Consider the following 25,889-nt stretch of genomic DNA (forward strand, 5'->3'; position numbering starts at 1 on the left):
TGTGTGTGTGTGTGTGTGTGTGTGTGTGTGTGTGTGTGTGTGTGTGTGTGTGTGTGTGTGTGTATGTGTGTGTGTGGGGGGGTGGACGGCACCACGATCAGATCCCACAATCAGATCCCTCCCACTTCTGCCCCCCTCCCTCCCGCTCCGGCTCCCTACAGACCGCATATCGCGGTCTGTGTCTGTCAGCGCCCCGCCTGTCTGCAGTGCGGGCGCGCTGACTGAGGGAGCGGGGCCTTAGCCTAATGCAGGACATAAGAAACACAATTTATTAAAAAATAATAAAAAATGTGGCACCGAAGTGGAGGTGATATAGCGCTGGCGTTCTTACAGCGAGTAAAATTGGAAACCTACTTACCTACTTTTAATGCGCATTGGCTATCGTATCAGCTGGGCTCAATGTGATGTAAATGCCAATCGCTCTTGGTGAGAGTCCCTCAGCAACAATGGCAGGAAAGGTGATCCACACGGCTCCATTGAGGAGATTCGCTACAGTATAATGTGTCCGAAGCTGCGCACTCGCGAAGAACGCCTGTGGCTGGATTACCGGAAAGGCGTCACTGGCACGTCCGTGTCTCATGATACAAGATACTGCACTAGTCGTAACCTCTGTCCCTACGCGTTTCGTGACCCGCGTCACTTACTCAGGGGTATGTGATTAGAAAGTCCGTCCAAGGTTATATAGCTACTAGGATTAACTCTTTACGTGCTCATATTACATGTTTGGCTGTTAATAGAGATACAAGTATTTAAGAAGCAATGCACAAATACCTGCATAGCATGGTAAACATAAAACATACATAGAAAGACTTTACAAAAAACATAATACATAAAGAATAATAAAACATTAAAAAAGTGTATTAGATCGAGGAGGGAGAATGTTAAAAATGTTGAAGATTTTAAACTAGGATGGAGGGGGAAGGGACAAGAAACAGATAACGAACTAAATAGAACAGATGGGGTTGGGGAAATAGCAAGGGGTCATGGAGGTAAAATGGATGTAAAATGGGAGTAAAATAGGGGCAAGTGGGAGTTTGGCAAGCAGCAAGACACCCATTTTAAATGCAGATAATACTAGAAAACTTCTAAAGACTAAATCCAAATGGAGAAGAAAGTCAGGAGCAGATAAGATAATAGTACAGACTGAAAAAAAAAAAAAAATTAAATGCATGCTTGGTAATGCAATAAGCCTGACAGATACAATGGGGGGCGGGGGGGTTGAATTAATAGCTACAAGGGAGCGGTATGATATCAATCATTACTGAAACATGGCATGATTTTCATCCCGACTGGGCTGTTAATTTAGGGGCTTATTCCCTTTTTCGAAAGGATCGAGCAAATAGAAAGAGGTGGAGTATGTTTATATGTTAACCCGGATCTAAAACCTATAATAAGGGAAGATATTTAAGAAGGAAATTATGAAGATTTAGTGACCTTCTGGATAGAAATTAGCAGTGGAGGTAAAAGTACAAAGAAAATGTTTGTAGGGATATGCTATAAACCACCAAATATCTGTGATTGAGAACGACAAAATACTTTAGCAAATGGAGAAGGCATAAAACTAGGTCATGTTTGTATAATGGGTGATTTTAATTATCCTGACAGACTGGGGCAATGAGATAACAAAATGGGGTAATAGAATTACAACTAATGGAAACAGGATTTTGGGGGTGCGTAAAGACAAAATATGTGACCCGAATGTGTGGAACCAACCAGGTGAGGGGCAATACTGAATTTGGTCATATCAAACAATGTAGAAGTAATAAATATTCAAGTCCGGGTACATTTGGGTAACAGTGATCATAACATGGTCTCATTTGAAATAAATAAAAAACAAGATTATGTGGGTTCAACAAAGACTTTAAACTCTAGAAAGGCAGATTTTAATAAACGGAGGCCTAATCTACAAACTATAAATTGGGATGATATTTTTGCAGGGAAAAATGTGGAAGATAAATGGGCAGTCTTTAAAACATTGTTAGAAAAGCACACTTAGTGTATACCCTTGGGTAATAAATGTAAAAGAAATAAGTCAAAACCAATGTGGCTAAAAAAATAAAATAAAAAAAAATGTAGCAGAGGAAATGGAAAAGAAGAGGCCGGCATTTAGATTCTTAAAGTCGGAAGGGACGGAGGCATCGTATCAGAATTATAATGAATGTAACAAAAAATGCAAAAGGGCAATCAAATTAGCAAAAATGGATAATGAAAAAGGATTGCAATAGAAAGTAAGGTCAACCCTAAACATTTCTTTAAATACCTCAATAACAAAAATATTATAAAAGAAAATATAGGACCCTTTCAGTGTGAGATGGGCAGACATATTAGTGGAGATAAGGAAAAAGAGTAAACAAATTCTTTGCCTCTGTGTTTACCAGGGAACAATCAATTGCAATAGTAGTGACACAGGAGGAAGCCACAACTTCTATATTAATGAACAATTGGTTAACTGAGGAAGAAGTTCATAGGCAGCTTGATCAAATGAAAGTAAATAAGGTAACTGGCCCCGATGGCATACATGCAAGAGTTATCAAGGAATTAAGTTCAATAATAGCCAAACCATTACATTTAATATTCAAATACTCCATTTCCACAGGCTCAGTATCACAAGATTAGCGTAAAGCAGATATGGTGCATGTATTTTAAAAGGGACCATGATCACAACCGGGGAACTACAGACCTGTAAGCCTGACATCAATAGTGGGGAAGCTACTGGAAGGTTTAGTACAGGATAATATTTAGAAAAACCCAATGGGAAAAAAATGATTAGTAATAGTCAGCAAGGATTTATGAAAGATAGGTCATGCCAAACTAAGCTTATTAGTTTCTTTAAGAAGGCAAGTAGGAATTTAGACTAGGGTAATGCAGTCGATGTGGTCTACTTCGATTTTGCAAAGCCTTTGGATACGGTTTCACACAAGAGGTTGGTGTACAAAATAAAGCAAATTGGACTCAGTAAAAATATATGCACCTGGATTGAAAACTGGTTAAAGGACAGACAACAGAGGGTTGTCATAAATGGAACTTTTTCAGGTTGGGCTAAAGTCGTGAGTGGAGTACCTCAGGGATCGGTACTGGGACCCATGCTTTTTAACTTGTTTATTAATGACCTTGAGGTTGGGATCGAGAGCAAAGTCTCCATCTTTGCTGATGATACTAAATTGTGTAAGGTAATAGAATCAGAGCAGGATGTAATTTCTCTTCAGAAGGACTTGGAGAGACTGGAAACTTGGCAAATGGGGTTTAATACAGATAAATGTAAGGTTATGCATTTGGGATGCAAGAATAAAAAGGGTTTCAGGTTGGGCTCAAGTTGTGAGGAGTACCTCTCAGGGATCGGTACTGGGACCCCTGCTTTTTAACTTGTTTATTAATGACCTGGAGGTTGGCATAGAGCAGTGGTGCACAAACTTTTCAGTCTGCACCCCCCGCCTTACCTTGTCCGCAGGGTCACGTGGCATCACGTTGCCATGGTAACGTGCCGTCACGTCATTGGACGCCGCGTTGCCGAAATCAAGGTAAGAGAGATTGCAGAGGCCTCACGCGATCCCCCGTCATTTAATTTAAATGCTATGGGGAAGAGCACAAGTCCTCTGCAACCACTGCACCTCCCATGGAAATATTGCGCCCCAGAATTCGCGCACCCTTGGCATATACAGAAAAGTTTCCATCTTTGCTCCGGACACCAAATTGTATAAGGTAGTAGAATCAGAGCAGGATGTAATTTCTCTCCAAAAGGACTCATATTTGAAGGAAAAGAAAACTACATACAGCAATTGTGGGCTCTCATCAATGCAAACATAACAGAGCGATATTAAAATAGGGTATGTATGTGTTAAAGGTTTCTATAATCTGATCAGATGAACAGAAGCCATATAGAAAACCTTCAAATGTTTTAGTATTGATCCCCATTTATTTCCTAACAGCGTGCTATAAAATATATTACATACTATATTATAAGACCACATATTATAGGTGCAATAAATTGTGACGTTACGGTCTACAAACTTTAGGAACATCACTTCCAGTGCACGGTGGAAGTGATTTTCCCGAGTGATACTCCGTAATTACTTACTGAACATTTAACCTCTAGATCTGGACAACGCACTTCGGTATAGGCACATTTATTTAAGGAACACTAGAGTGGTTACTTCAAGTGACAGTTTTCTAATTATTCTGTCAAGCATCAATCTATGAAGCTTCAGTTTCCTCCAAGCATTGACTGACAAGGCAATCAGTGCTTTACTTAAAGCTTAAGTATCAACTACTCTGTTGTAAACGTCTTGCGGAGTAGTGTAAAATATATATATATATATATACACATTTTACCATCAAGAAATACGTTTTCTAACTATCTATTGTTACGAGCTACAAGCAAGATGCATCAAGGGAGGAACTAACGTAATACTAGAATCATAGTTGATTATCGGTCATTTAAAAACTTAGCAACGCCTTAAGGAGTGGAGCTCCCCGTACCACGGCGATTTAAAAAGGTGCAGTCAATGAGTATTAACATGTTCAATGGACCCCATTAACCTAGAGTGATCAATGTGGACAGCGTGTAAAAATCTCATTAAATACACGCAAAATGTGCTGTTTGTACACCAATATTAGCTCCATATACATTATGTGAGTAGGAGGATATTAGAAGTATGGCCAAGACAATTGGCCATATTTTCACGTTGCTTATTCTCCCTACATTAACAAAAACAAACATGGATAATAAACAGACCCCATAGCTTTGTGTAACATGGAATGTTAAATGTAGCAGTTTGAGTCTATACCTCAAGCAGTGGTTTCCTATTGGTGTTTAGAGAGGATTTGAATTATTGGAATGAACCCATGGTCTTTAGGACTCTTAAAGGAGAAGAAACTTGACGATTAGAATTACCACCATACCGTACTAGTTTGATCTACAGAGGGAAAAAGAAAACTGCGACTTTTCCTAAAGACAAGCTATTTTTCACAGCTTCCAAAAGAGAAATATATAGAGAGATCGCAACCATGCTTGTTTCTAGTAAACGGCATACAGAGTTTGTTCAGATCTCTCCAAAATGCAAGGTGACAAGAAAAATCTCGAGATACAAAACAATAAATACAGTACTTACCGCATGAACAAAAATGCGCATTTAGAAAATAATTAAAGGAGTAGGAGACTTGCAGTTTTAAAAAGTAAAGAACAACAAAAACACACATTTCAAATGTTATTGGGTATGTCCAGAGAATGTTAAAATGCAAAGCATCAGAAGGATGTAATTCATCTTTATCTACATGTCGATTTAGGCATGCAGCCTTGGTGTGCCACATACCTCCAAGGCAAAAATCACATTTATTCAAATGTACTGGCTACAATATAGTACATATAAATACTAATTTCACTAGCCTACGTGTACAAAAGTGTTCATTCAACATCTTCTGGAGAGAAAGGTTTAAGAATGAACTCTAGTTATTTGAAACAAATGTCAATCATACAAACGTATATAAGACTATACTCTCCATTCTTTGGAAGTGATGCCAACATCTGGAGTTAACTAGTTCCTGAGTTTACAATAAAGTTTACTTTATATGGCTTTCTATTCTGCTTGCAACACAAATGTATTGTTATTTTGATATTCAGTGCCATTAATCCAACATTCTTAACAAGCAGTTTTAAAGTACAATAAAGCATAATTAACAGTTTGAAAGGCGACTTCCCGCAGAGCCACAAAGCATTACAAGTATTGCTACTGAAACATTCTATGTGAAGGTAATTGCTGAATGCTGATCAAATTTTCTTCAAATGTGATCGGATGAAGCTTTTTACCATATTATTCCTGACAGAATAAGTCTTACTTCACCGTGGAATAATATTAGATGGCTGAGCAACAAAACACACAGCATCGTTTTTTCCTTTGAACTTAATAAACATAAATACACTTAAAATGAAAAGAATTCTGCTTAATATAACACCTGCAAATATTTCAGCATCCTAATTTGCAACCAAATGCCCCAAACTGCTCCACGCTAACTTCACCTGTGGGTGACTTATCAACTATATTACTTCAATTGTATACATTCAATACATGATGTAGAAGTACGAAAGCTTGAAACATAACTACAGTACTAGTTTGTCCAATAAAAGGCATCATACCACATACTCCCTTTCCCTCCTATGTTACTACATTCACAACAAGGAATTTTTCATACTCATTACAAAATGTGGCAAAGTTGTCCTTGTTCTTTTCATTATTTTATGAATGTAGTAACAAAGGAAAACTATGCCATATTTTGAAACAAGAGTATGAACAATTCCTTTGTAGGAATGTAGAAAAAGGAGGGATGATACCTTTAATTGGACCAACAAATAGTTGATATGCTACAAGCTTTCGTACCTCTCTGGGTCCCCAATGCTACGGAATCATCATCATCATCATCAGAGTCAAGCTGTGGAGACAATCAAAAACTAGAGCTAAATATAGCACTAAGCTGAACGGCAGATGTGTTAATGCTCAGCGCTTTTCAACAGGGGTTCCTTCCAATGCATCTGATCTCAGACGTGCTATTAGAGAGGGTTGGGGTTCCTTACAATGCATCTGATCTCAGACGCTCTATTAGAGGGTTGGGGTTCCTAAGAATGCCAATATAATTATAGGGTTCCTTAACCCAGCGGTGTGCAAACTGGGGGGCGCGGGATTTTCTATGGGGGGCACGGGGTTGCAGAGCACTCGCGCTTTCCACCAGGCATGTAAATTAAATGCCGGGGGAGGGGCGAGGCATTTGCAACTTCCTTTACCTGCTCTCAGCCGGATCTTCCCTGACACATCGCCATGACAACGCGGCGTCACGAGCCAGAGAGCAGGTAAGGAGGGGGGCGTAGGCAAGGGGGAGCACAAACTTAAACCTTTGTGCACCCCTGCCTTAACCAATACAATTGTTAATTAAAAACACAGACTTGGCACCTATAAACTGCGATCGCACCAATCTAGCACAATCGCACACAAAGCCTCATTCACTTCTGAATTCTCAGCAAAAAAAAAAGTTTGAAAACCACATAATCAGGAGCTGGAACTCCATAAAGATAACCCCTACAGTAACAAAGAGGGTTGTTTAATATACCAATGTCCACAACGTCCGAGTGCCAAAACAATCCTGGCATCCCAACCATATGGAAGTGACATGCTTCCTGATATCAATAGTGGAAGTAGTACTCATTTCTGAGCTTGTCCACGGCTCCCAGAAATGAGTGGCTTCATTATAAGGGCCACTAGAGGCCAAGCATCATTGTAGAATTCCAGCAATTGGATTAAGTGGAGGAACCGATCAATAAAGTCAACTATAAAATAAACTGTGTGTGTATATGACTTCATGTCAACACATTGTGCAACTCTTTAACGGAGCAGTTATTAGCTGGAAATATTACAAAAATAGCTTGTACCGGTATGCTGGCTCAAATAATGGTCAACATTTGATCAACTTATAATATTGCAACTAAAGAATAATCTTCTAGGCACTGGTTTTTAGCATACAGAAAATTGTCAAATGTTGACAACTATTTTTTATGAAAGCACCAGTCACCAGCCAGAACAAACATGGAACACAGACAGTGACTTATTCCAGGGGTTAGGGCCCATATTTACTATGCGGTGCTATTCCATTAGACACTTTATGGCCCTATTAACTTTAATAGATGTCTTGTGGCCCCGGAAGGGGGAGACTTGAGGTTCCAACTCTACATACGTGTCATTGTATTGTTTGTTTGAATTTCTTTTGGACGCGGAAGAAAACATTTTTTTTATTTTTTATTCTTTTCTTCTTGCAAAGACAGAGCAGTATGTGCTTCCATGCAAGTTTTGATTAAAGGAAAATCCTTCACAATCCAGAGAGCACATACTCAATCAGTAGTTGGAGAGGAAAACCTCCAGGGAGCAGCAGGAACTAAACAATACTGATAAGGTTTCTATGACTTTCCAGCTAGACGGTAATTTGTTCTTTTATGTTTCTTCATTGAAAAGTCATGCATTGTGGTTTTAAACCTTTAAATCAAATGTTTTTCTCGGGTATCAGTTATTCAAAGTTTCATCACATTCCATGAAATATTGACTTTGCACTTTTACCTGTTTTCAGTCCAATTGATTTTTTTTTTTATTTTCTTTTTAAGGCTAGGCGGTTACAGACAATATATCATTTTATTTGTGTAATTGAATTAAGATTAAGCCAACGTAAATGGAGGATTCAAAATTCATAGACGCTAAACAGCAAAGTAGTATGTATCATTTCAATTGAACCCCTTCATACATTTTTCATGAAGTCTTACTTTGCGGATTAAAACTGCTTCATTGAGCATAATAAGTTACAGATTGTAACACAGGAATATCCATTTGTATTTGTAGTTACCATTGATCCTTTCATGAAATAAATAATAAACAATCCACTGGTTACCATAACATTACCAGCAAGAATACATTTGTAAAAGAAAGAAATGCTGATGGTTTATTACGGTTTATTATTCTTTGTGGCATTATATTTCTTTCAAACTAGCCCCAAACATGAGCATATATCAGAATGATTTGTTACAATGACCGCAGTGCCCACTCCATTAATGGAAGAACGAGCCTCGTGATGACGCTACTAAAAAGCAGAGAGAAAACGTGACATTCCCATGTTCATGTAGAGCTGAATCGGTTCACACTCCCCTGCTTTAATGTCTCGGTTACTAAACCTTCAAGGCAGGATTTCTTGTGTCAGAAAATATATAAACTATGGTTTTACCTGGTACATGTGGAAAGCAACAAAGTCATTAAGTCCTCAACCCTCCAAGGCAGCCAACATCCAAAGCATTTGGAAAGCGGGCACCAAAAGTTTAGTAGAAATACAGTATGGGTTACTGTGAACCTCAAAAAATAAAAACGTTGAGGTGTGCGCCCATTAGGTAGGAATTTATCAAGCTTAAAAATGTTGCGGCAAGATGGGATAACCTTTTTTTTCTTTTATAGAGTGCATTTGCTTATTGGAAGATTCTTTCTAATCATGTATTTGTATGTACTATATTATAAGTTACTGTATAAAAGAATAACACGTATGGTGTGTTAGAAGAGCGTTTTTTTGTCCTAGGCCAGGGGTGGCCAACTCCAGTCAACAGATATACATCTTCTTTAACTGTGCATGCAATTTATTGTATATAATGTATACCCTGTTCATTTATGTAACTGTATTTGTAACCATGTATTATTTGTCATTTTAACTCTGTGCCCAGGACGTACTTGAAAACGAGAGGTGACTCTCAAAGTATTACTTACTACATTTTATAAATAAATAAAAATCAAGGTCCGCCAACATGTCCAGTTTTAAAGGATATCCCTGGCTGAGCCGCAGATTAAGCCACCTGTGCTGAAGCAGGGATATCCTTAAAACTGGACCTGTTGGCCCATGAGCACTAGAGTTGGCCACTCCCCTTCTAGACAAACATTTAGTAGGAGAGGCTGAATGCCCTTTCACAGCTACAATCTGGTCGGTGGAACGTGGCCTGGTTTAGCTTTTATTGAGTTGGGCCATAAAAATGCACATTTATTCTGTGTTATCGCAAGATAACCTTAGTACGGTGCAGTACGGTCGGAGTAAAGTCAATATATCGTTGCATTTTATTTTGACACATCATCTAGCAGAAAAGCAATAGTTGGGCTTACTGTATGAACTTTTTAGAGTATTCTACTAAATCTTGTAAATATAAACAACAATCTCCGTTAGATGGTATAAAGCAGCCTAAACAGATATCAACTTCTACATTTAATGTAAAGAAAGTGATGAAACTAAAGTTGCACTATGCGGGTAACAGTACAAAATATTATTTTATGTAAAGGAAAGAAATATTAAAAACATACAATACACAATGAATAAAAAGTGATGCTTTGAACATAGGCTGCGACACACACACGCACGCACACGACCTTATCTCATACTTAATTCAACATTATGATTTTCATAAATGGCATTATTTTTCTCAGTGCAAAATAAAGATTAATGAACACTGGAAAAAAAGGGGGAGTTTCTAGCACTCACTGACCATACAAAGATATCAAAAACTGGGAATATGCCAAAATAGACATTTTTAATCATGAAAGCACAAGAACATAACGCTGGAATAATGTCATACACGTGAGCAGCAAAATAACCAACAGTGATCCTAACTCAAGGTGCAAGGGAAAAACAGAGCAGCCCCTCTTCAGCAGCAGGAGGTTGAGACACAGAGAGAAACTTTTCAGAGGACAGTGACGTTTGACTCGTACAGATCAAGTGCAGTATACACCGTTTCTCCTCTAGTTGCTTTTGGACATTTTCCTTTTAACGTTTGCTCATTTTCTGAGAATCAAGTATTGCTAGCTGATCTCATTGGGGTTTTGTTAGAAACGTTGACCCCCTATTTGCCCTTTCTCCCTCCCCCTTGTGGTGTTTCCTTGTCTTTTCCCCTTCCCCCGTGTTTTTCCTTTGCACCTTGCGTTAGGAACAATGTTTGTTATTTTGCTGCTCATGTGTATGACATTGTTCCAGCGTTATGTTCTTGTGCTTTCATGATTAAACATTTAAATTTTGGCATATTCACAGTTTTTGATATCTTTGTATGGTCAGGAACAACCCCCCCTCCTCCTTTTTTTTCTTCCCCTTGATATTATCTGGAGGAATTGGGGTCCTCCTTGTTCCCTTGAGCACCCTATATCTAGTTTTAAGCACTTTTTTTTAGTGCTATCTCCACATTTTGCCACAGATTAATGAACACTATTTCAAAGTGTTACAAGCTACCCACGCACCATATGAACGCTGTATTTTGTAACAAGGGGAAAAGTGTATTAAATCATAGCCAAATACTGTACTCACAGATGAAGGGAGAAAAAAAAAAAAAACTTTAAAGAGATTAAATGTACCGAGAACAATAATATGAACAAATCCTCCCGTGGAATCAGAGCTCCTGGTAATTGCACAAAAGGAAAAATGAATTAGACAAACTACTTGATCTGCAGGCAACATTAGGAATCCATGGTAGGTATACAGAATTCATAGAAATTATTCGAAAATTGCAGCACGCTATTGATTTTGTCCTGAAATGTAAAATGAAAAATAAAGTAAGGGGGTATTAACTTCAAGTAGATTGGAAATCACTGCTCGTTTGCACAATTATTAAGACTGAAATCAAGCTGGTCAGGACCCCGTACGCTAAATTATTATGAAGCTGCAATGCAGAGAAATATTGGGCATGGCTGCACAATACTGTACCAACGGTCTACAGCTTGTTTAGCTTATGAGGGAGGCCCGAAAAACATTACAAGAGACCCCTAGTAATGGAACCTGCTGATGAATGTAATAACTTGCCCTATTGGATGTGTATTGGGGCCTCTTTGGTTACGGTTATGTGCAATCTCAGCTAAGTGTGGCTGCTATTTTCTATGGATATTAAGCACCAATGACTTTCCTTTAGGGCTTTGGATAGGTTGACCGTTTGTCAATCAAGTACTTCCACAACTATTCTACTACCCTGTGCTCATGACAGCCACCAACGGTAAGGGAGGTTTGCCTGTGCAAACTCTTGCTGAAACCAGTGACTAAAAATAAAAAAAAGGGGGGAGCTGCTAGAGGAAAACAAACATTTTCACGTCTCCGCTTACCAGGCTTACAAACGAACTTTAAACAAATGTAAAAATACTTCTAGGTGTCAGATTTTGGTTAAAAAAAAAAAAAAAAAGTGTAAAATCATCCAGATGTAACGGCTCAACCCTCTAGTGCACCCAAAGTCATACCCTGCACGTGATTAGGTGCCAGCTCTGTATAAGGGGCCTTGTGAAGTACAGGGTACGTCATGCTAGAAATGCTTGTTTACTAGGGGGAGATTACGTTACCACTTCCATGGAGTGAACGCAATCGAATTGAAAACGGAGCCGTCACCCCTTCACTTCAGGTCATGTTCCTGGGTGGCCTGCTGGCAACCATGTGATTACACGCACCGAGTGTGGTTTAGTACTGCCAGTATTCCGGCACTCAAAGGGTTGAGCATGTAATTTATTAGTGCACTGCAGGTCATTCCTGGAGCAGTCCATTCTAGCATAAACACCAAGAGAAAACTCTGTTACTGTGAAAGGGGGCTCTCCTGTCAACATTGTGTGTGTAGGGCGGACATTAGGACACCACAAGGGTCTTTGTTTTAGAATAAACAGTTTTACATTTTGGCAAGTTTAGTGTAAAGTAATAAATAAAATAAAAATTGGAGTGTGTGCGCTCTGACCCAATCTGTCCCCAGAATGAATCTATTGTAAGTGAAAGGTTATAATCCTGGTTATATACTTTGTTGACCCACATGTTTATGCAGACACATTAATGCAAGACAATTGTAAATACGTACTAGAAACTATTAATTATTTTGTGTGCACAAAAGGGACTGAAGCTTTTTAAGCTATTAATTACTGTTGCAATTATGCAGCAATCAAAGCAAAAACCAAGAGGATTACTTGGAAGCACTTTTAAAAGGAAAATATCAATAATATATGCAATTAACATTGTGTTATTTGGGGGATGAAGTCAACAGTGGATGGTCTAGCAAGAAATTCCAGGTATCTCCAATTCATATCTATAACCTTTACAATGCCAAAGCGACACACACACACACACACACACACACACACACACACACACACACACACACACAAATCCAAGACATCAAGGGAAACAGAGTCGTGTGCTGTGCTGCCTTGATACGGTTATGTCTTGTAAATATGAAATAAAGGCATATTACAGTCTCTTACTGTGACGTTTGAATGGTTTGGCTATTTTAAAAGCCACCACACACTAGTGAGGAGACTCCAATAATTTGTTTTGAAAATGGCACGAAACCTATATAAATTAACTACTGAGATCATAGGTAAATGCTAACCATTGGTGAATAAATAAGATATATAGATAAGGAAAAGCAACATCAATATGGAAGATCGAAATGTGATAGTCGTGTATTGAAATGTAAGATTCTATGACAAAATTATAGTAGAATCGTACCATGGGAGCTACCCACCCGAGCTGGGTGGGCTATATACAGAACATGGCTATTCAAAATGAAATGTGACCAAAAGGTGCGAAATTGATAAACTGTCCATACTATGGTGGGTATCTACGAGGAGGCCACAATCAAATGAGATGGTGGCTGCCTTTATATCATATTTATAATAAATAACAGTATAAAGGCAGTACAGTACCCACAACAGTTTCTCCTAATTACTTTGATTTGAGTGCCCTTTGCATATTTATCAGTGCTCTACCCGCTGGAGACAGATAATACATGTGCATCAACACCATTTATTTGTTTGTAATAGTTTTCACATTCATTAACGACTTAAGCGGGCTATTATACTGCATACACCCGCATCGGGATATGGATGGCTTTGCAGCCCGATCTAGGCATTATCATGAACGAGCCATGGTATCGCTTTCTGACTGATGCCAGTAAGATGCTTCCAGCCCTAGCTGTGAATGCAGCCCAAGCTTCAAAGTGGCCCGTTCTAAGTGGCAAGCAGTGTGGAGGTTAAACGGGAAGTTCAACAGGAGTGAAAACAAGTGGACTACAGAACATCTACTAGCCCTCAACCCAATCCAGGATTTGAACTATGTTGGAAAGGTGGACATTTTCAACCCCAGACCACACATCTCAGCCCTTAACTATTGCTGCCATGCCGCTGCTACTATTTAAATTTGCTCTGACCTCGCTTCTTTTCAAAATACACATTTCTTTCTACCAGCCCCATGTCTCCAACTTTATTCATATATCTCAATCTCTCCTTTCTTCACCGCTTCTCAATTCACATGAACTCCTTTCTTACCTGCACCCTCTGACACTACACAGCTATTCCCCCTGCACTAAAAACACACCCCTTCAAATCCTCCTCACACATTTTCTTTCTATCCATACTTCTCCTCCTTGCTTCTGGGGATATCTCTCCCAATCCTGGTCCCTGCCTTATTTCTACATGCTCTCGTCCTCGCCTGCCAAATGAAACTTCTACTCCTTCTGGTGTCAACCCCTCCAACCTCATACCCATTCCCCCCTCTCTCCCTTTCTCCTGTGCCCTTTGGAATGCTTGGTCCCTTTCTAACAAGTTCCTCTCTTTGCATGACTTATTTCTCTCACTCCCTGCTTCTTATTGCTATAACTGAGACCTGGCTCACTCAGTCTGACTCTGCTCTGAAAGCTGCCCTCTCCTTTCTTTCTCCTACACTCTGCGCCCTGATGGCAGGGTTGGAGGCATGGGGCTACTCCTCTCCTCTCTCTGCCGTTACCGTACCATTCCTATTCCTACCTTGCTTTTTCCTCCTTTGAGCCTCACACCGGGATGGCCCGATATTCTCCACTTCATGTACAATGCAGAATTCATGATTGTGTCAATGATGGCAAGCAGTCAAGGTCCTGAGACAACAAAGCAGCCTCAAACCATCACACTCCCACAACCATGCTTGACGGTTGGGATGAGGTTCTTTTGTTCTAACGCAGTTTTGATTCTCTCCAAACATAACATTTCTTATTGAGGCCAAAAAGTTCTACCTGACTCATCTGTCTAGAGAACATTGTTCCAGAACTCTTGTGGAACATTTATGTTCTCTTTGGTGAAATTCAGACAAGCTTTTCTTTAGAGAGAGCAGTGGTTTCCTCCCGGCTATCCTTCAATGAAAAAAATCCGCGTTCAGTATTTTTCTGATAGTTCAATCATGAGAACTCACATTAGCGAGAGTGAGAACTCACATTTAAGGCGAGAGTGGCCTGCAGATCATTGGATGTTACTCTGGGGTTCTTTGTAACTTCTTGGATGATTTGCATGTTTGTTCTTGGAGAGATTTTGGTAGGACGTCCGCTACTGGCTAGAGTGACTGAACTATGAACTTTCTCCATTTGTAGACAGACAGTGGATTGGTGGAGCCCCAAATCCTTAGAAAAATTGTTTTGTAACCCCCTTCTAGACCGACGAGCATCAATAACCGCTCTGAGGTCCTCAGAGATTTCCTTTGATCATGGCATAACGTGGTTCCACACACCTCTGTGGGTTTATAAGACCAAACTCTCAAAGTTTCTAATCTTTATATCGGATGGGACCTCTTAAAGATCCACCTAATTATTTAAACACCCGAGGCCAATAATCCCCTTTAATTTAGCTGATAAAACCAGGTTTTGACTTACTTTTGCATGTATCCCAACTCATAATTACTCGTTTTTTTGTTGAATTCATACATCATTTTGTTTAAAAAAAAAAAAACAAACAAAAAAAAGGCATGGAATGGTCAATATAAACCCTATTAGATATTTAAGAAAATGATTCAAGGAAGTCATCATGGAAAAACTATGGAATTTCTGCAATTATCATTGGTGTTAAACTTTTTCCTCGCTGCTGTATATCTGACTAAATGCCCGTGTGGGCTATACTATATAGTACTGTATAAGCAATTTAAGTAACGCATGGTGGAACACAGGCCTAGTATCAGAACAGCATTTGTAGGAGATTAAGTAAATCCTACAATTCCCATGGAACACCGCACAGAGAATATCTCGCTATCGGGGGAAGCAGCAGGATCTGAACCTCAGGTTCTCCAGGCACGAGAAGACAGAGGCTGGCTACATCTGTATACTGATTACAGGAAAAGGTTCCTGTTGTTCCACTGTAATATTGGTATATCGAGACGTTAGGAGTTTGAGAGTGCCTGCAATTTGTAATATATTTGAAAGAGCTAATTAACATACGCTAAATTATTCAGGAAAATGTATAAATAGATGGTGTCAGCTGTGTAACTTGTGTGAATGCTTTTACACTGCCAAAACATGTTGCTAAATGAGACTGAAGCCTTTTAAACAATAACTGTACTAGTAATTACTACGTGCGAATTATCTAAGTAAACCACAAGTTGCATTTTGCATCTCACAGCAAGTCAGAAAATTCAATAAAGTGCGTTTAACCTACCGTATAACAAGTTCAACTTTTAAATGTGTTAATTGCAGCCTGTTTACAAAAAGTATGTTGAGGTCTCCAATTATTAAGACTGAGCCACAGATGTTTGCTTAGAAACAATGTTGCCTCCGTTTTAATTGAGTAGAAAGTCTGCAAAGGTGCATTGCTTATGATAACGATTAATGAAAAAATAAGTCACTGATAAGCGGAAAATAAAATAATTAACTTAGGAGTGTGCATCTAGCCTTAGGGAGGATTCAGATTAATATGCAAAACCCTTCATTGCCAGAGGATTCTTACCAATGCAGGCGATAGATAACACCCAGTATTGGGAATTTAGATGCAGCACATACCCATAACTAGGTAGACTGACACTATAGCATAGGCACAATTATGCTGTAATTCTTTTAGCTGCAGATAGCAGGGACTCTGCTTTCTTGGGGTTCTTCCAAAAGCTATAGGCTACATGAAGCCAGGAAGGGAAACATTATTAGTTTTTGCCTTAGCTGACAGAGGGCATGCAAACGAAACCTGTTCAGGCCCAGAAGGCCTGCATGGTCAATTCGATATCTCCCAGCGGACAGGTCTAAAGATAAACCGATAATATACTGAACATAACAATACTTGCTTAGTTTTTGACTAAATGCTGCTTTCAAAGACTGCTATTGCCACGGTCCTCCTTTTCTCCTACTACTATTATTGTTCATGCTAATTTGAGACTACTTATACTTAAATTATTTAAGATATGTAAGACCAGAATAATGTCCGATGCCATTTAAGGAAAGGCACTACAAAAAGCAAACATAGCTACAAATAACCAACTATAGCTAAAAACATGATGTATAATACGATGCAGTCCTAACTAGAGAAACATGTTGTAAATTCCAGTTTTCTGCATAGATGATCCTCTAATTAGATTAGTGTTTTATATCTCCTCTAACTCTGTGAGATGATTTATCTGTACAAGATTCATAATCAATTACACAGCACACTGGGACCAATTACTAGCATGATTAGGACTCCTAGGTACTATTTCAACTAGGAATGCAAGGCAAATCTGCTTTTTTTTTTTACATTTTGTTTAGTGTTTTGAGGTTTTAGAGTTTGATAGATCAGGGACTATTTTTCCAATTTCATGCTGGATTTTTAAATTCTCTCTCTCAAATTTGAACTTATTTTGTTATGTCTCAATTTTTAACGGCTCCTGGGAAATTCTTCTGTTATCAGATACTTAATACAGTATATGTCATTCCCTTTTAGCCGTTTGGTTTAAATGAAAGGAAGAGGGAGACCATTTGATTGAAAACACAAAGTCCTATAAACGTTCTGATCACAAAACAGAAGGCAAAAAGCTAAAAGCGCTCTAACCTTTGGTTACCATGTATACAATACAGATTAAAAAAAAACAAGCAAGCAATGCAGATGATGAAGATCAATGGTTCCCAACTCCAACCCTCAAGAATCCCCAACAGGTCAGCTTATAAAGCTATCCCTGCTTCAGCACAGGTGGCTCAATCAGTGGCTCCAAAGACTGAGCCACCTATGCTGAAGTAGGGATGTCCTTAAAAGCTGACCTGTTCGGATTTTCTTGAGGACTGGAGTTAGGAACCATTGATGTAGGTATCCCATTTTATAGCTCTGAGCGATGTATTGAATATAGATCCACTGAATTGTCTTCTTGTAGTATATATTACTACAATAACTAAACTATAGGTTTATTTACATGAGTGAGAACGGTGCACACATTATTCTATATTAGATTTTTTTTTTCAATATATTTAGCGCTTCATCTCTCTTTGTAGAGCTATTCGTTTTAATTTTATTAGTTAAAAAAAAAGTGTCAAATCAGAAAAAAAGTGGTACATCTGAACCCCGTTATAACGCGGTCCTCGAGGTCCACAGAATGAGACCGCATTATAACCGGGGTTGCATTATAAAATTTCGCCGCGCGAGGACTTACCGCCATCTGCAGCTCTCAGCTCTCTATCTCTAAGCCACAGGGATTGTGTGAAGTCACAGACTCTATAAACAAATTTGACATATACATAGTACACAGTGCAGTCCATTGAAATGTCTGCAAAACCTGTGGTGTCGAGGTAGAGAATTGGTACTAGTATATGAAAGATCCTGGGTTCGATTCCTGCATGTGTATTATATAAAATGTATTAATGTTCAATTCCCACATGGTGTAGGTGTGTGTATGTGTCCATTAGCCAGCTGTGCTGAAGTAGGAATATCTGAAAACCTGGCCTGTTTGCGGCCCTCGAGGACTGGAGTTGTGCAGGCCTGGAGTAGGGGTGTGTGTGTGTTATGTCATGTGACCCTCCTCTGCGCTCAAAAGTCTACATAAGTGCCACGCACGTGGACGCAGCCCTATGAAGCAGGGAGAGGAGACAGCCGAAAGCTGCAGATGCCGGTAAAATGGCGAAATGGAGCGGTTTTTAAATCAGGAGCCATGCTCCGACCGCGTTATAAGCGGATCCGCGTTATAGCGGATCAAGCTATAATGGGGTTGAGCTGTATATATTAATGCATTATATAAACATACTTCAGCTTGGTCAACCTTAAATGTTAACTATGACATTGCATAGGAAATAAAAATAATATTTGTTAGCAGATGCCTTCAAAGCTTGAAACCGAATTAAAGTCCCCCCCCAACAAAACATCTTGAACCCCACCCTCCCCCCTTATTTTTTTTACATTTGAAAGAGGGTCTCCGTAGCTGAAATATGCATGGGGGGGCAAGGGAAGAGCACGCATTTAACTTTGATTGCACCTTACATATGGACGTCATGCATGAAGGGGAAGAGAGTTTATATTTCAAATAGGACACTGGTCAAGCCGCCTTTATTTTGTAACATGTAGGATTATTGCACGGACAGGTCTTCAATTTAAACCTATGACCTTTGTTACATGTGAACTTTAGTACAAAGCGGTCCTCACAACAATAGGGAAGTACATTGTCCAAGAACTGTAATTGTCATATGGTTAAAAAAAAAAAAAAAACTATTTCTAAGTGTGCGTTTCTAAGTTTTATCGTGTGATGATACAAAGTAGCTCAGGCGCCCTCTTAAAGCAGATTGTATACAAAAACATTACATTTTGAAATGTTATTGAAAATACAAACTGCAATATGAAGCCATGATAAATAGAATTATGAATGTGGACCTTTTACTAACAAAATGAAGACTATAAACTATTACTGAAGTCCTGCGTCATCTAGATGAAAAAAAACAAATACAAAAATGTAAAAGATGCATTAAAAAAAAAGAAAGAAAAGATGTGAAACATGGCAGCAGTTACCTTCGGATCTGCAGTGAGCAGCTTGAATGCCTGATATACTTGAGCCTCCTTCACACCTCCTCCAAGGTCCAGGAAGTTGGCTGGTTTTCCCCCATGCAGGTCGATAATATCACAGGTTGCCATAGCCAGACCCGCTCCATTTACTATTGAAGAATAAAGAATTTAATACAGAAAACGGAAATTATTTTTAACTAATGCACCAGCTAATCTCCCATAAAGACGAACACTGAACTGAATGTGTGCCATGTGGGGAAATAACTAGTTTTAATTTCAAACTAATATAAAGAGAGTGCTTCTCTCATTCATTGAACTGCTGTTAGTGTTCAACATCAGCAATCCAGTAGTGACCAGAATGGTAAACTTTAAGCTAGGTTTTCTTGCTTTGTTGTCCGGTGTCCCTACCTTTCCAAAATTAATATTCTCTCTCTTTCTTTCTTTCTTTGTAGAGATCATCAAGTACAGAGTTGTACAGTATACAGAATTTTTCAAAAGCACCCGTCCCTGTTCCGTATAGCTTGCAATCTAATTTTGCTGCTTGCGGCCCTGGAAGCAACTTGCCCTGTAGGACTCGAACAGAGGTCACCTGTTTTAAAGGCAGCGAGATTACCACTGAACTACTAGGTCAATCCTTGACCAATTATACACTGGTGTCTAATAAATTGGTAAAGTCAGGCTTTGTGGATTATCACTGCGCACATACATTACAAGTTGTAAGACAGCCTCATCTCTCTACAGTGGTAATGTATTCCTCTTCGGAGGTTGTTCTACCTTGTATTATCCACTATAAGATGTACAAATGTTGCTCTAGGGAAGGTTTAGAACAATTTCCTAAGAGTTGGCTTTAGCCATATTGTCTAGTTTTACAGCAAACTGATGGATGACAAACCAGTTTATGATCCTGACTTGATAGTAATTTATACGTTTGGGAGTCCCTACTACAACTTATTAGACGTGCAAGCTACATTAGACAGTTTCAATGGTCATTTTTTTGCTATGAAGGATAACCATCTTTACCAAACAGGTATATTCATGTTCGTTTCCCCATCTTACGTTATAACACATATATTTTTCATAAAGGACAATTATCGTTTCTTTATGGCACCCAAGAACTCCACAAGATTGAAGAGATTAATTTTGAATGCATGTGAAACATATGTAAAGGATAGCTGTCCATTTCAGATTTCTCCTGCATTACAGTAGTTAATGGCTATACCCTTACGGAAAGTTTGTTAAAAGGTCAGAAATAGAGGTGAAATGGTTCTAATCTGGATTCCATCCAGCATAATAAATTAGGACTTTAGGCATGGAAAAAAGAATAGCAGGATCAAAAAAAAAAATAAAAAAAAAATAGATATGATCCTTTAATTACATCAATACATCAAAATATTTTTATTATGCTCAAATAGAAGACGTTTGAATGCATTATTTATTTTTGTTTACTTTAGCACACTACTCGGGTATCCCTGCCCAATGTATTGTACAAACGCATGATTGCTTAACTATTTTGTAATTCGGAATGATGGGCCATTTACTACACATCTGAGGACACACTCCTTGGTCTCAAAATGTGTTTGCAACTGTCCTATCTGTGTTGAGAACGTTGAGCGTGCATCACCCATGCTGTTGGGAGGTGTGTGTGTGTGTTCTCCTGAAATGGAAGTGAACAAGTTGGTGCATCTACGTTTAAATAAGTTCAGTGAACGGTTAAACCCTTTTGTCCACCCCATCTAGAAAGTAAACACCTCTGGTATGGTAGCAGTTCTTCATTACATTTAAAAAGTTACTTTTAATATAGTCTTTTGGGTTCTCAGTGTAATAATACTGTTGGGTTTATTAAACGGTCAAATCAATCAGTTTTAATGTTTGTTCCGTGAAGAGTAAGACTTTGTGTACCACTGGAACAAATTAGCTCTACTTGAATTGTGGTCTACCCAAAGAAAACAAATGGATAGTACATTTTAGAACAATGACCTGTGAATGGTGGAACAAACTAAATTTCTCTGTGTTTTAGCACCAAGTTATTTAGCCAACTAAATGCAATCGATTAGTTGATTTAAAATATTGACATTCTGCCTTCACTTAAAAGTAGCAGTCCTGCATCCACCTTTTTTCTTCTTCCCATTGTACTACAGTATATGCAGCATGTGAGTAGCTTTAATAATAAATAATTACCTAAGCTACCCATCAATCTGTTCTCTTGTGATCGATCAGCCAATATCCTGCTGTGCCTTCTGACAGTGTTGCAGTATGTAAAATACTACAGATGCAATGTAATATTATATTACCAAGGGTAACAACACATGGTTACAGCTGTCAGCTTGGCAACAGATTCCTGGAAAAACTGCAACAGATCTGTTTGTGATACTTTGTTGCCAAAGGGTAGAGCTCAAAAAGGTGCATGAGAACCTGTTTCAAAAGAGGAAGTGAATTGTGACTTTCCTAATCAGGGGTTCTTAACCACAGTGATTTCGCCCCCATGGAGTGATTGCAGGGGGTGATTAAAAATGATCTAAAATTAGACCAACATTCGTTTCCATTCTTTATTTGTAACACTTGATTACTTTTATACGGTTAAAAGAACATGTGGCTGATACATCGTGTGAAAGCTTCTCTTTCACCACAAATGCATGGTCGATAAGGATCCACCCATTTTCACACTGTGTTTATTACACGTACTTAAGAGAGAGGGTACGTCATATAAGATTATAGGTATGGGGTAATTGGGGACCTTATTGGTCCCTTAGGGTTGATAATTTACAAAAGGTTAAAAACCCTAGTTCTAAACGGTTGCTATAGCAACCAAAAGATGACCAATACATTTTAAAAAAATCGTTAAAAAAAAAATAATTAAAAAATAAATAAAAAAGATATAATCTTGGATGTTTTGTTGCTTCAAAAGATTCGAAGAGACTTTCCAATAAATTTTTTTTTAAAAAAGGATATATAAAGAATAGCCTTAGCACTTTTGTCTGTAGATTGTAAGCTCTGCGGGGCAGGGATTTCCTTTCCTATGGTCTGATTTTGCTGCGCTTCTTGTATTATAATTCCCCGTACTGTATTCTTTGTGAAGCGCCGAGTTCACTTGTGGCGCTATATAAATAAAGACATACAATACAATACCAAAAAAGGGTCAGATTAACTAAAGGGTACAAAGCTTTAGCACGTCTAAACGCCTATTCCTTTAATTGTGAATGGGAGTTTAGGCATGATAAAACTCAATGAGTCTGGGGCCAAGAGAGAAGCCAACCCACTTCTATGCGCCTGGGTAATTCCCAAGAACAACAGGAGTTGGCCCATATTTAGTCATCAGTGCTATGCAATAAGACCACTTACAGCAGGTTGAAGTGAATGCGCCTTCAGGTTGTGCGGTACCAGATATCATCTTACGGCATAGCGCCATTTCATAAATATGGTCCCTAGTCGTGTTTGTCATGATGTGACCTCTGTACACAGCTATGACACTAGACTAGAGAACTTCGGAGTCACTGGTGCATTCCTTCTACAGAAAGGATAAACAAGTCTAATCTATAGAATAAAGCAGTACGTACTATATATTCCTTAGTATTTGTCACAGTTCAGAGAGTTATTTAAGCCCAAAATCTTAAAATGTAACTTTATATCCTCAATTATGAAACGGATGCTATATCTTCAATTTACTGTATGTGACTATGTGCTATTGCAATACGTGGATCTTTTCAAAACATTAACAATGTAAACAACTGCTAACTAAAAGCTACGGTAAATGCACACATTTTATGCTTTCTATTATAACAATAGCTTTACATTAGTGACCATTTGTTAAAATACTTCTGTGCTTACCAAAGCAAGCAATGTTTCCATCCATGCCAATGTATTTCAGATCATAGCTGGCAGCTTCGCTTTCAATGGGATCAGTTTCCGACGTGTCATCCATGGCAAATATCGCTTTTTGTCTGAATTCAGCATTGTCGTCGAAATTGATTTTTGCATCAAAGCACACAACTACAGAGATAGAAATGAATATTACATTCAAATAAAAAATAAACGGTATGTCAATTAAAAATCTTTACTTTTTAGTGAACGATAAACCTAAATGCAAGATAAAGATAAAATGCAAGATAAAGATAAAATGCAAGATAAAGATAAAATGCAAGATAAAAGTTATTACATACACTTATAATAAGGACAGAATATCTGTTATCCAAGAAAAGACTCAAAATCAGACTGGTACTGTACATGGTGGAATGAAATTGAAAATAAATTAATTAACCTAAAATATAAATCAAAAGGGATTTAAAACAGGTCTTCCTATTGTTTTAGTTGGGGCTATACAATTGTGAGCAACAAATTAAGATCTTAAAAAAGGTACTTTGATAAAATGATACTAGAGCAAAGAAAATAATAGAACCGTGATGAAAATTTCAAATTAAATTACGTAAAAACAAAGCTTTTATTCTCGTGTGGGAAAATAATGGCTTACACCTCAACGGTGATCATATTCCTGAAGGTATAAAAGAAGATATGATTCAGGGTTTGAACAACTTTACATATCATATTCCTTTATTGTAATAAATGCTTTTCAGCATGTGGAACCTTTTAATCTAGTTTATTCACACACAAAGAATTAAAAGAGCATAAACAAATGAAACCCGCGCTTCATTTCATTTGAACACTTCCGATTTAATCTGCTCTGTAACAATCCAGTGCAAGTTGAGAGAAGTAACAGGAGTCGCCTTGTTGATAAAGCACCGATTTGCCACTGGAGACCATGTTATTAGCCCAGCTTCAGTAGATGAAAGTACGGAAGAACATTAGAAGGCTGGAGACACAATGTGAAACTCGTGACTTGCTAGACAGATTTTATTAGCAGTGTAAAAAGAGTGATAGGAGTTCTATAAAACTTTACTTTGGTTTCAGACGTAGATTAAAGCTGCCTGCCAGATTTAACATTTTGACTGAACCGTGAACATCGTGCTTTCTATATTTACTTTCCTTAAAAAGAACAAACAACCATCTTCCTAAATGACTCCTGTTCCAGAGCGTGCATAACACATTTCAGTGTAATATGGGGTCTTAACCCAAATATAATCATGGAGATAATGGCTATTTTAACAAAAGCACACCTAACCGAATAATTAAAGAGATACATTACTTTATGCTAGTATACAATACAGATTTTATGATCGGCTCCCTTGAAGATAAACATGCTGTAATACAAATCAAACAAGAGTGACTACATGCTTTGTGTCTTCTACAGCAAATTCGGAAGAAAAGCCAAACAATTACACTTGTGACCTGCTGGCACAGGAAGTGGGAATCATATGGGTGATACTGTTGAATATGGTCTTCAAGTTATATTTACCCTAAAGAGAATGAGCTTTGTGAATGATCTCTTCTCCCTGGATAATTGCGCTTCCTCTAATCAGCAGCGGCAACAACATAAACCCTACTCTTCTTCAGAGGTTTATGGAAACAGTCTATTCTTTTTATGTACACTATCAAGCCTTGCCGGAGTCCATGTCACTACTAGAAGTAGCTATAAACTAATACATATTTAATGTATATATTCACAATATGTATAGATTTGTAACCCCTGGTAAGATGTATGCAGTCAACACACAAACTGCCCCATTCTTTCAATAGGGAACAGTAACTCCCAGCATGCTGTGCTCCATCAGGGAGCCACTTCTGGGGCAGGAGGATGTGAACTGTGATGGACAGTCCCTCAGCCCATGAGATTAGGCTCTGGAGAGGTGGAGCTAAGATCTGGAAGACTCCCTTGCAGGGAACGCACGGGCAGATCTGCTCGAGCCCAAGAGATTTTAGGATTAACCGGAGGTGACCAGGAGCCCAGCCAGCAGCCCGCCAGAATTAGCAGACGCTGGCTTAAGGGTGTAAAGCCCAATGGAGAATCAATCAAAACAGCAGCAGGAGGAAAGTACACCAGACGGGATCCTCAATGGAATCCAAGTAAAGGGTACCAAAGAATTTGCGACGTACAGGCCTGTTATATAAACACACCAATTCAGAGCTCCAGTGTGCCGGCACTTTCACGCAGTCCCTTATGCCTAGGGTCGGGTGGTATTAAAGAGACACGGACGGACATGCACTTGTGCAACGTTTGGTGGGGTGTGTTTATGTTATTCTGTATTGTATGTGTATTATCAAAAAGGACGGCAGTTGAAGAAACAGCTGCTGTCCCAAAAAGAAGCACATTTGGGGGTGCACTCAGGCGGTTAAAACTTAACTTTTAATAGTACAAACGTAATATATGTACACACTGGTGAAATGAACATAAAGTGTATGTTTAAAAATAAATAAAATGACATAATGACAAATAAAATTAATGTTATCTGTTGCACTATATTTGTGTTGTTGTATATTTGTCCAAGGCTGTAAGATATTACAAATCATGCCAATAGTATAGTCGTATGCTGTAGTGCAAGGTGTGTGTGTGTGTGTAAATGGAGATGTGGAGTCTATATGCTAGATGTGAAAGTCACGTGGAGTGTGATGCAGCTCTAACATCACTCTCCAAGTTATAATAGCCTACCCATCATTGCACCACATGGAGATTAGCTTAAAATAATTGCTGAGGAGTAAAATGTGGCAGTGATGTTAGAGCAGCAGGAGTTAGGGGAAGAGACGTGAGATGAGACTTTTGAC

At 38.6% G+C, this 25,889-nt stretch overlaps 1 protein-coding gene across 1 annotated transcript in view; it reads right to left on the reverse strand.

The window, feature by feature from the left end:
* SUCLG2 (succinate-CoA ligase GDP-forming subunit beta) overlaps positions 1-25,889 on the reverse strand; it is a 164,880-nt gene that overhangs the window by 55,438 nt on the left and 83,553 nt on the right. The window contains exons 8-9 of the mRNA XM_075574278.1: positions 23,064-23,225; positions 19,245-19,387 (exon numbers count right to left, since the gene is read on the reverse strand). Coding sequence (XP_075430393.1) covers positions 19,245-19,387; positions 23,064-23,225 — 305 coding nt within the window. The remainder of the gene's footprint in view (positions 1-19,244; positions 19,388-23,063; positions 23,226-25,889) is intronic.

The sequence above is a fragment of the Ascaphus truei genome, chromosome 17, assembly GCF_040206685.1.
Source record: "Ascaphus truei isolate aAscTru1 chromosome 17, aAscTru1.hap1, whole genome shotgun sequence".
NCBI lineage: Eukaryota > Metazoa > Chordata > Amphibia > Anura > Ascaphidae > Ascaphus > Ascaphus truei.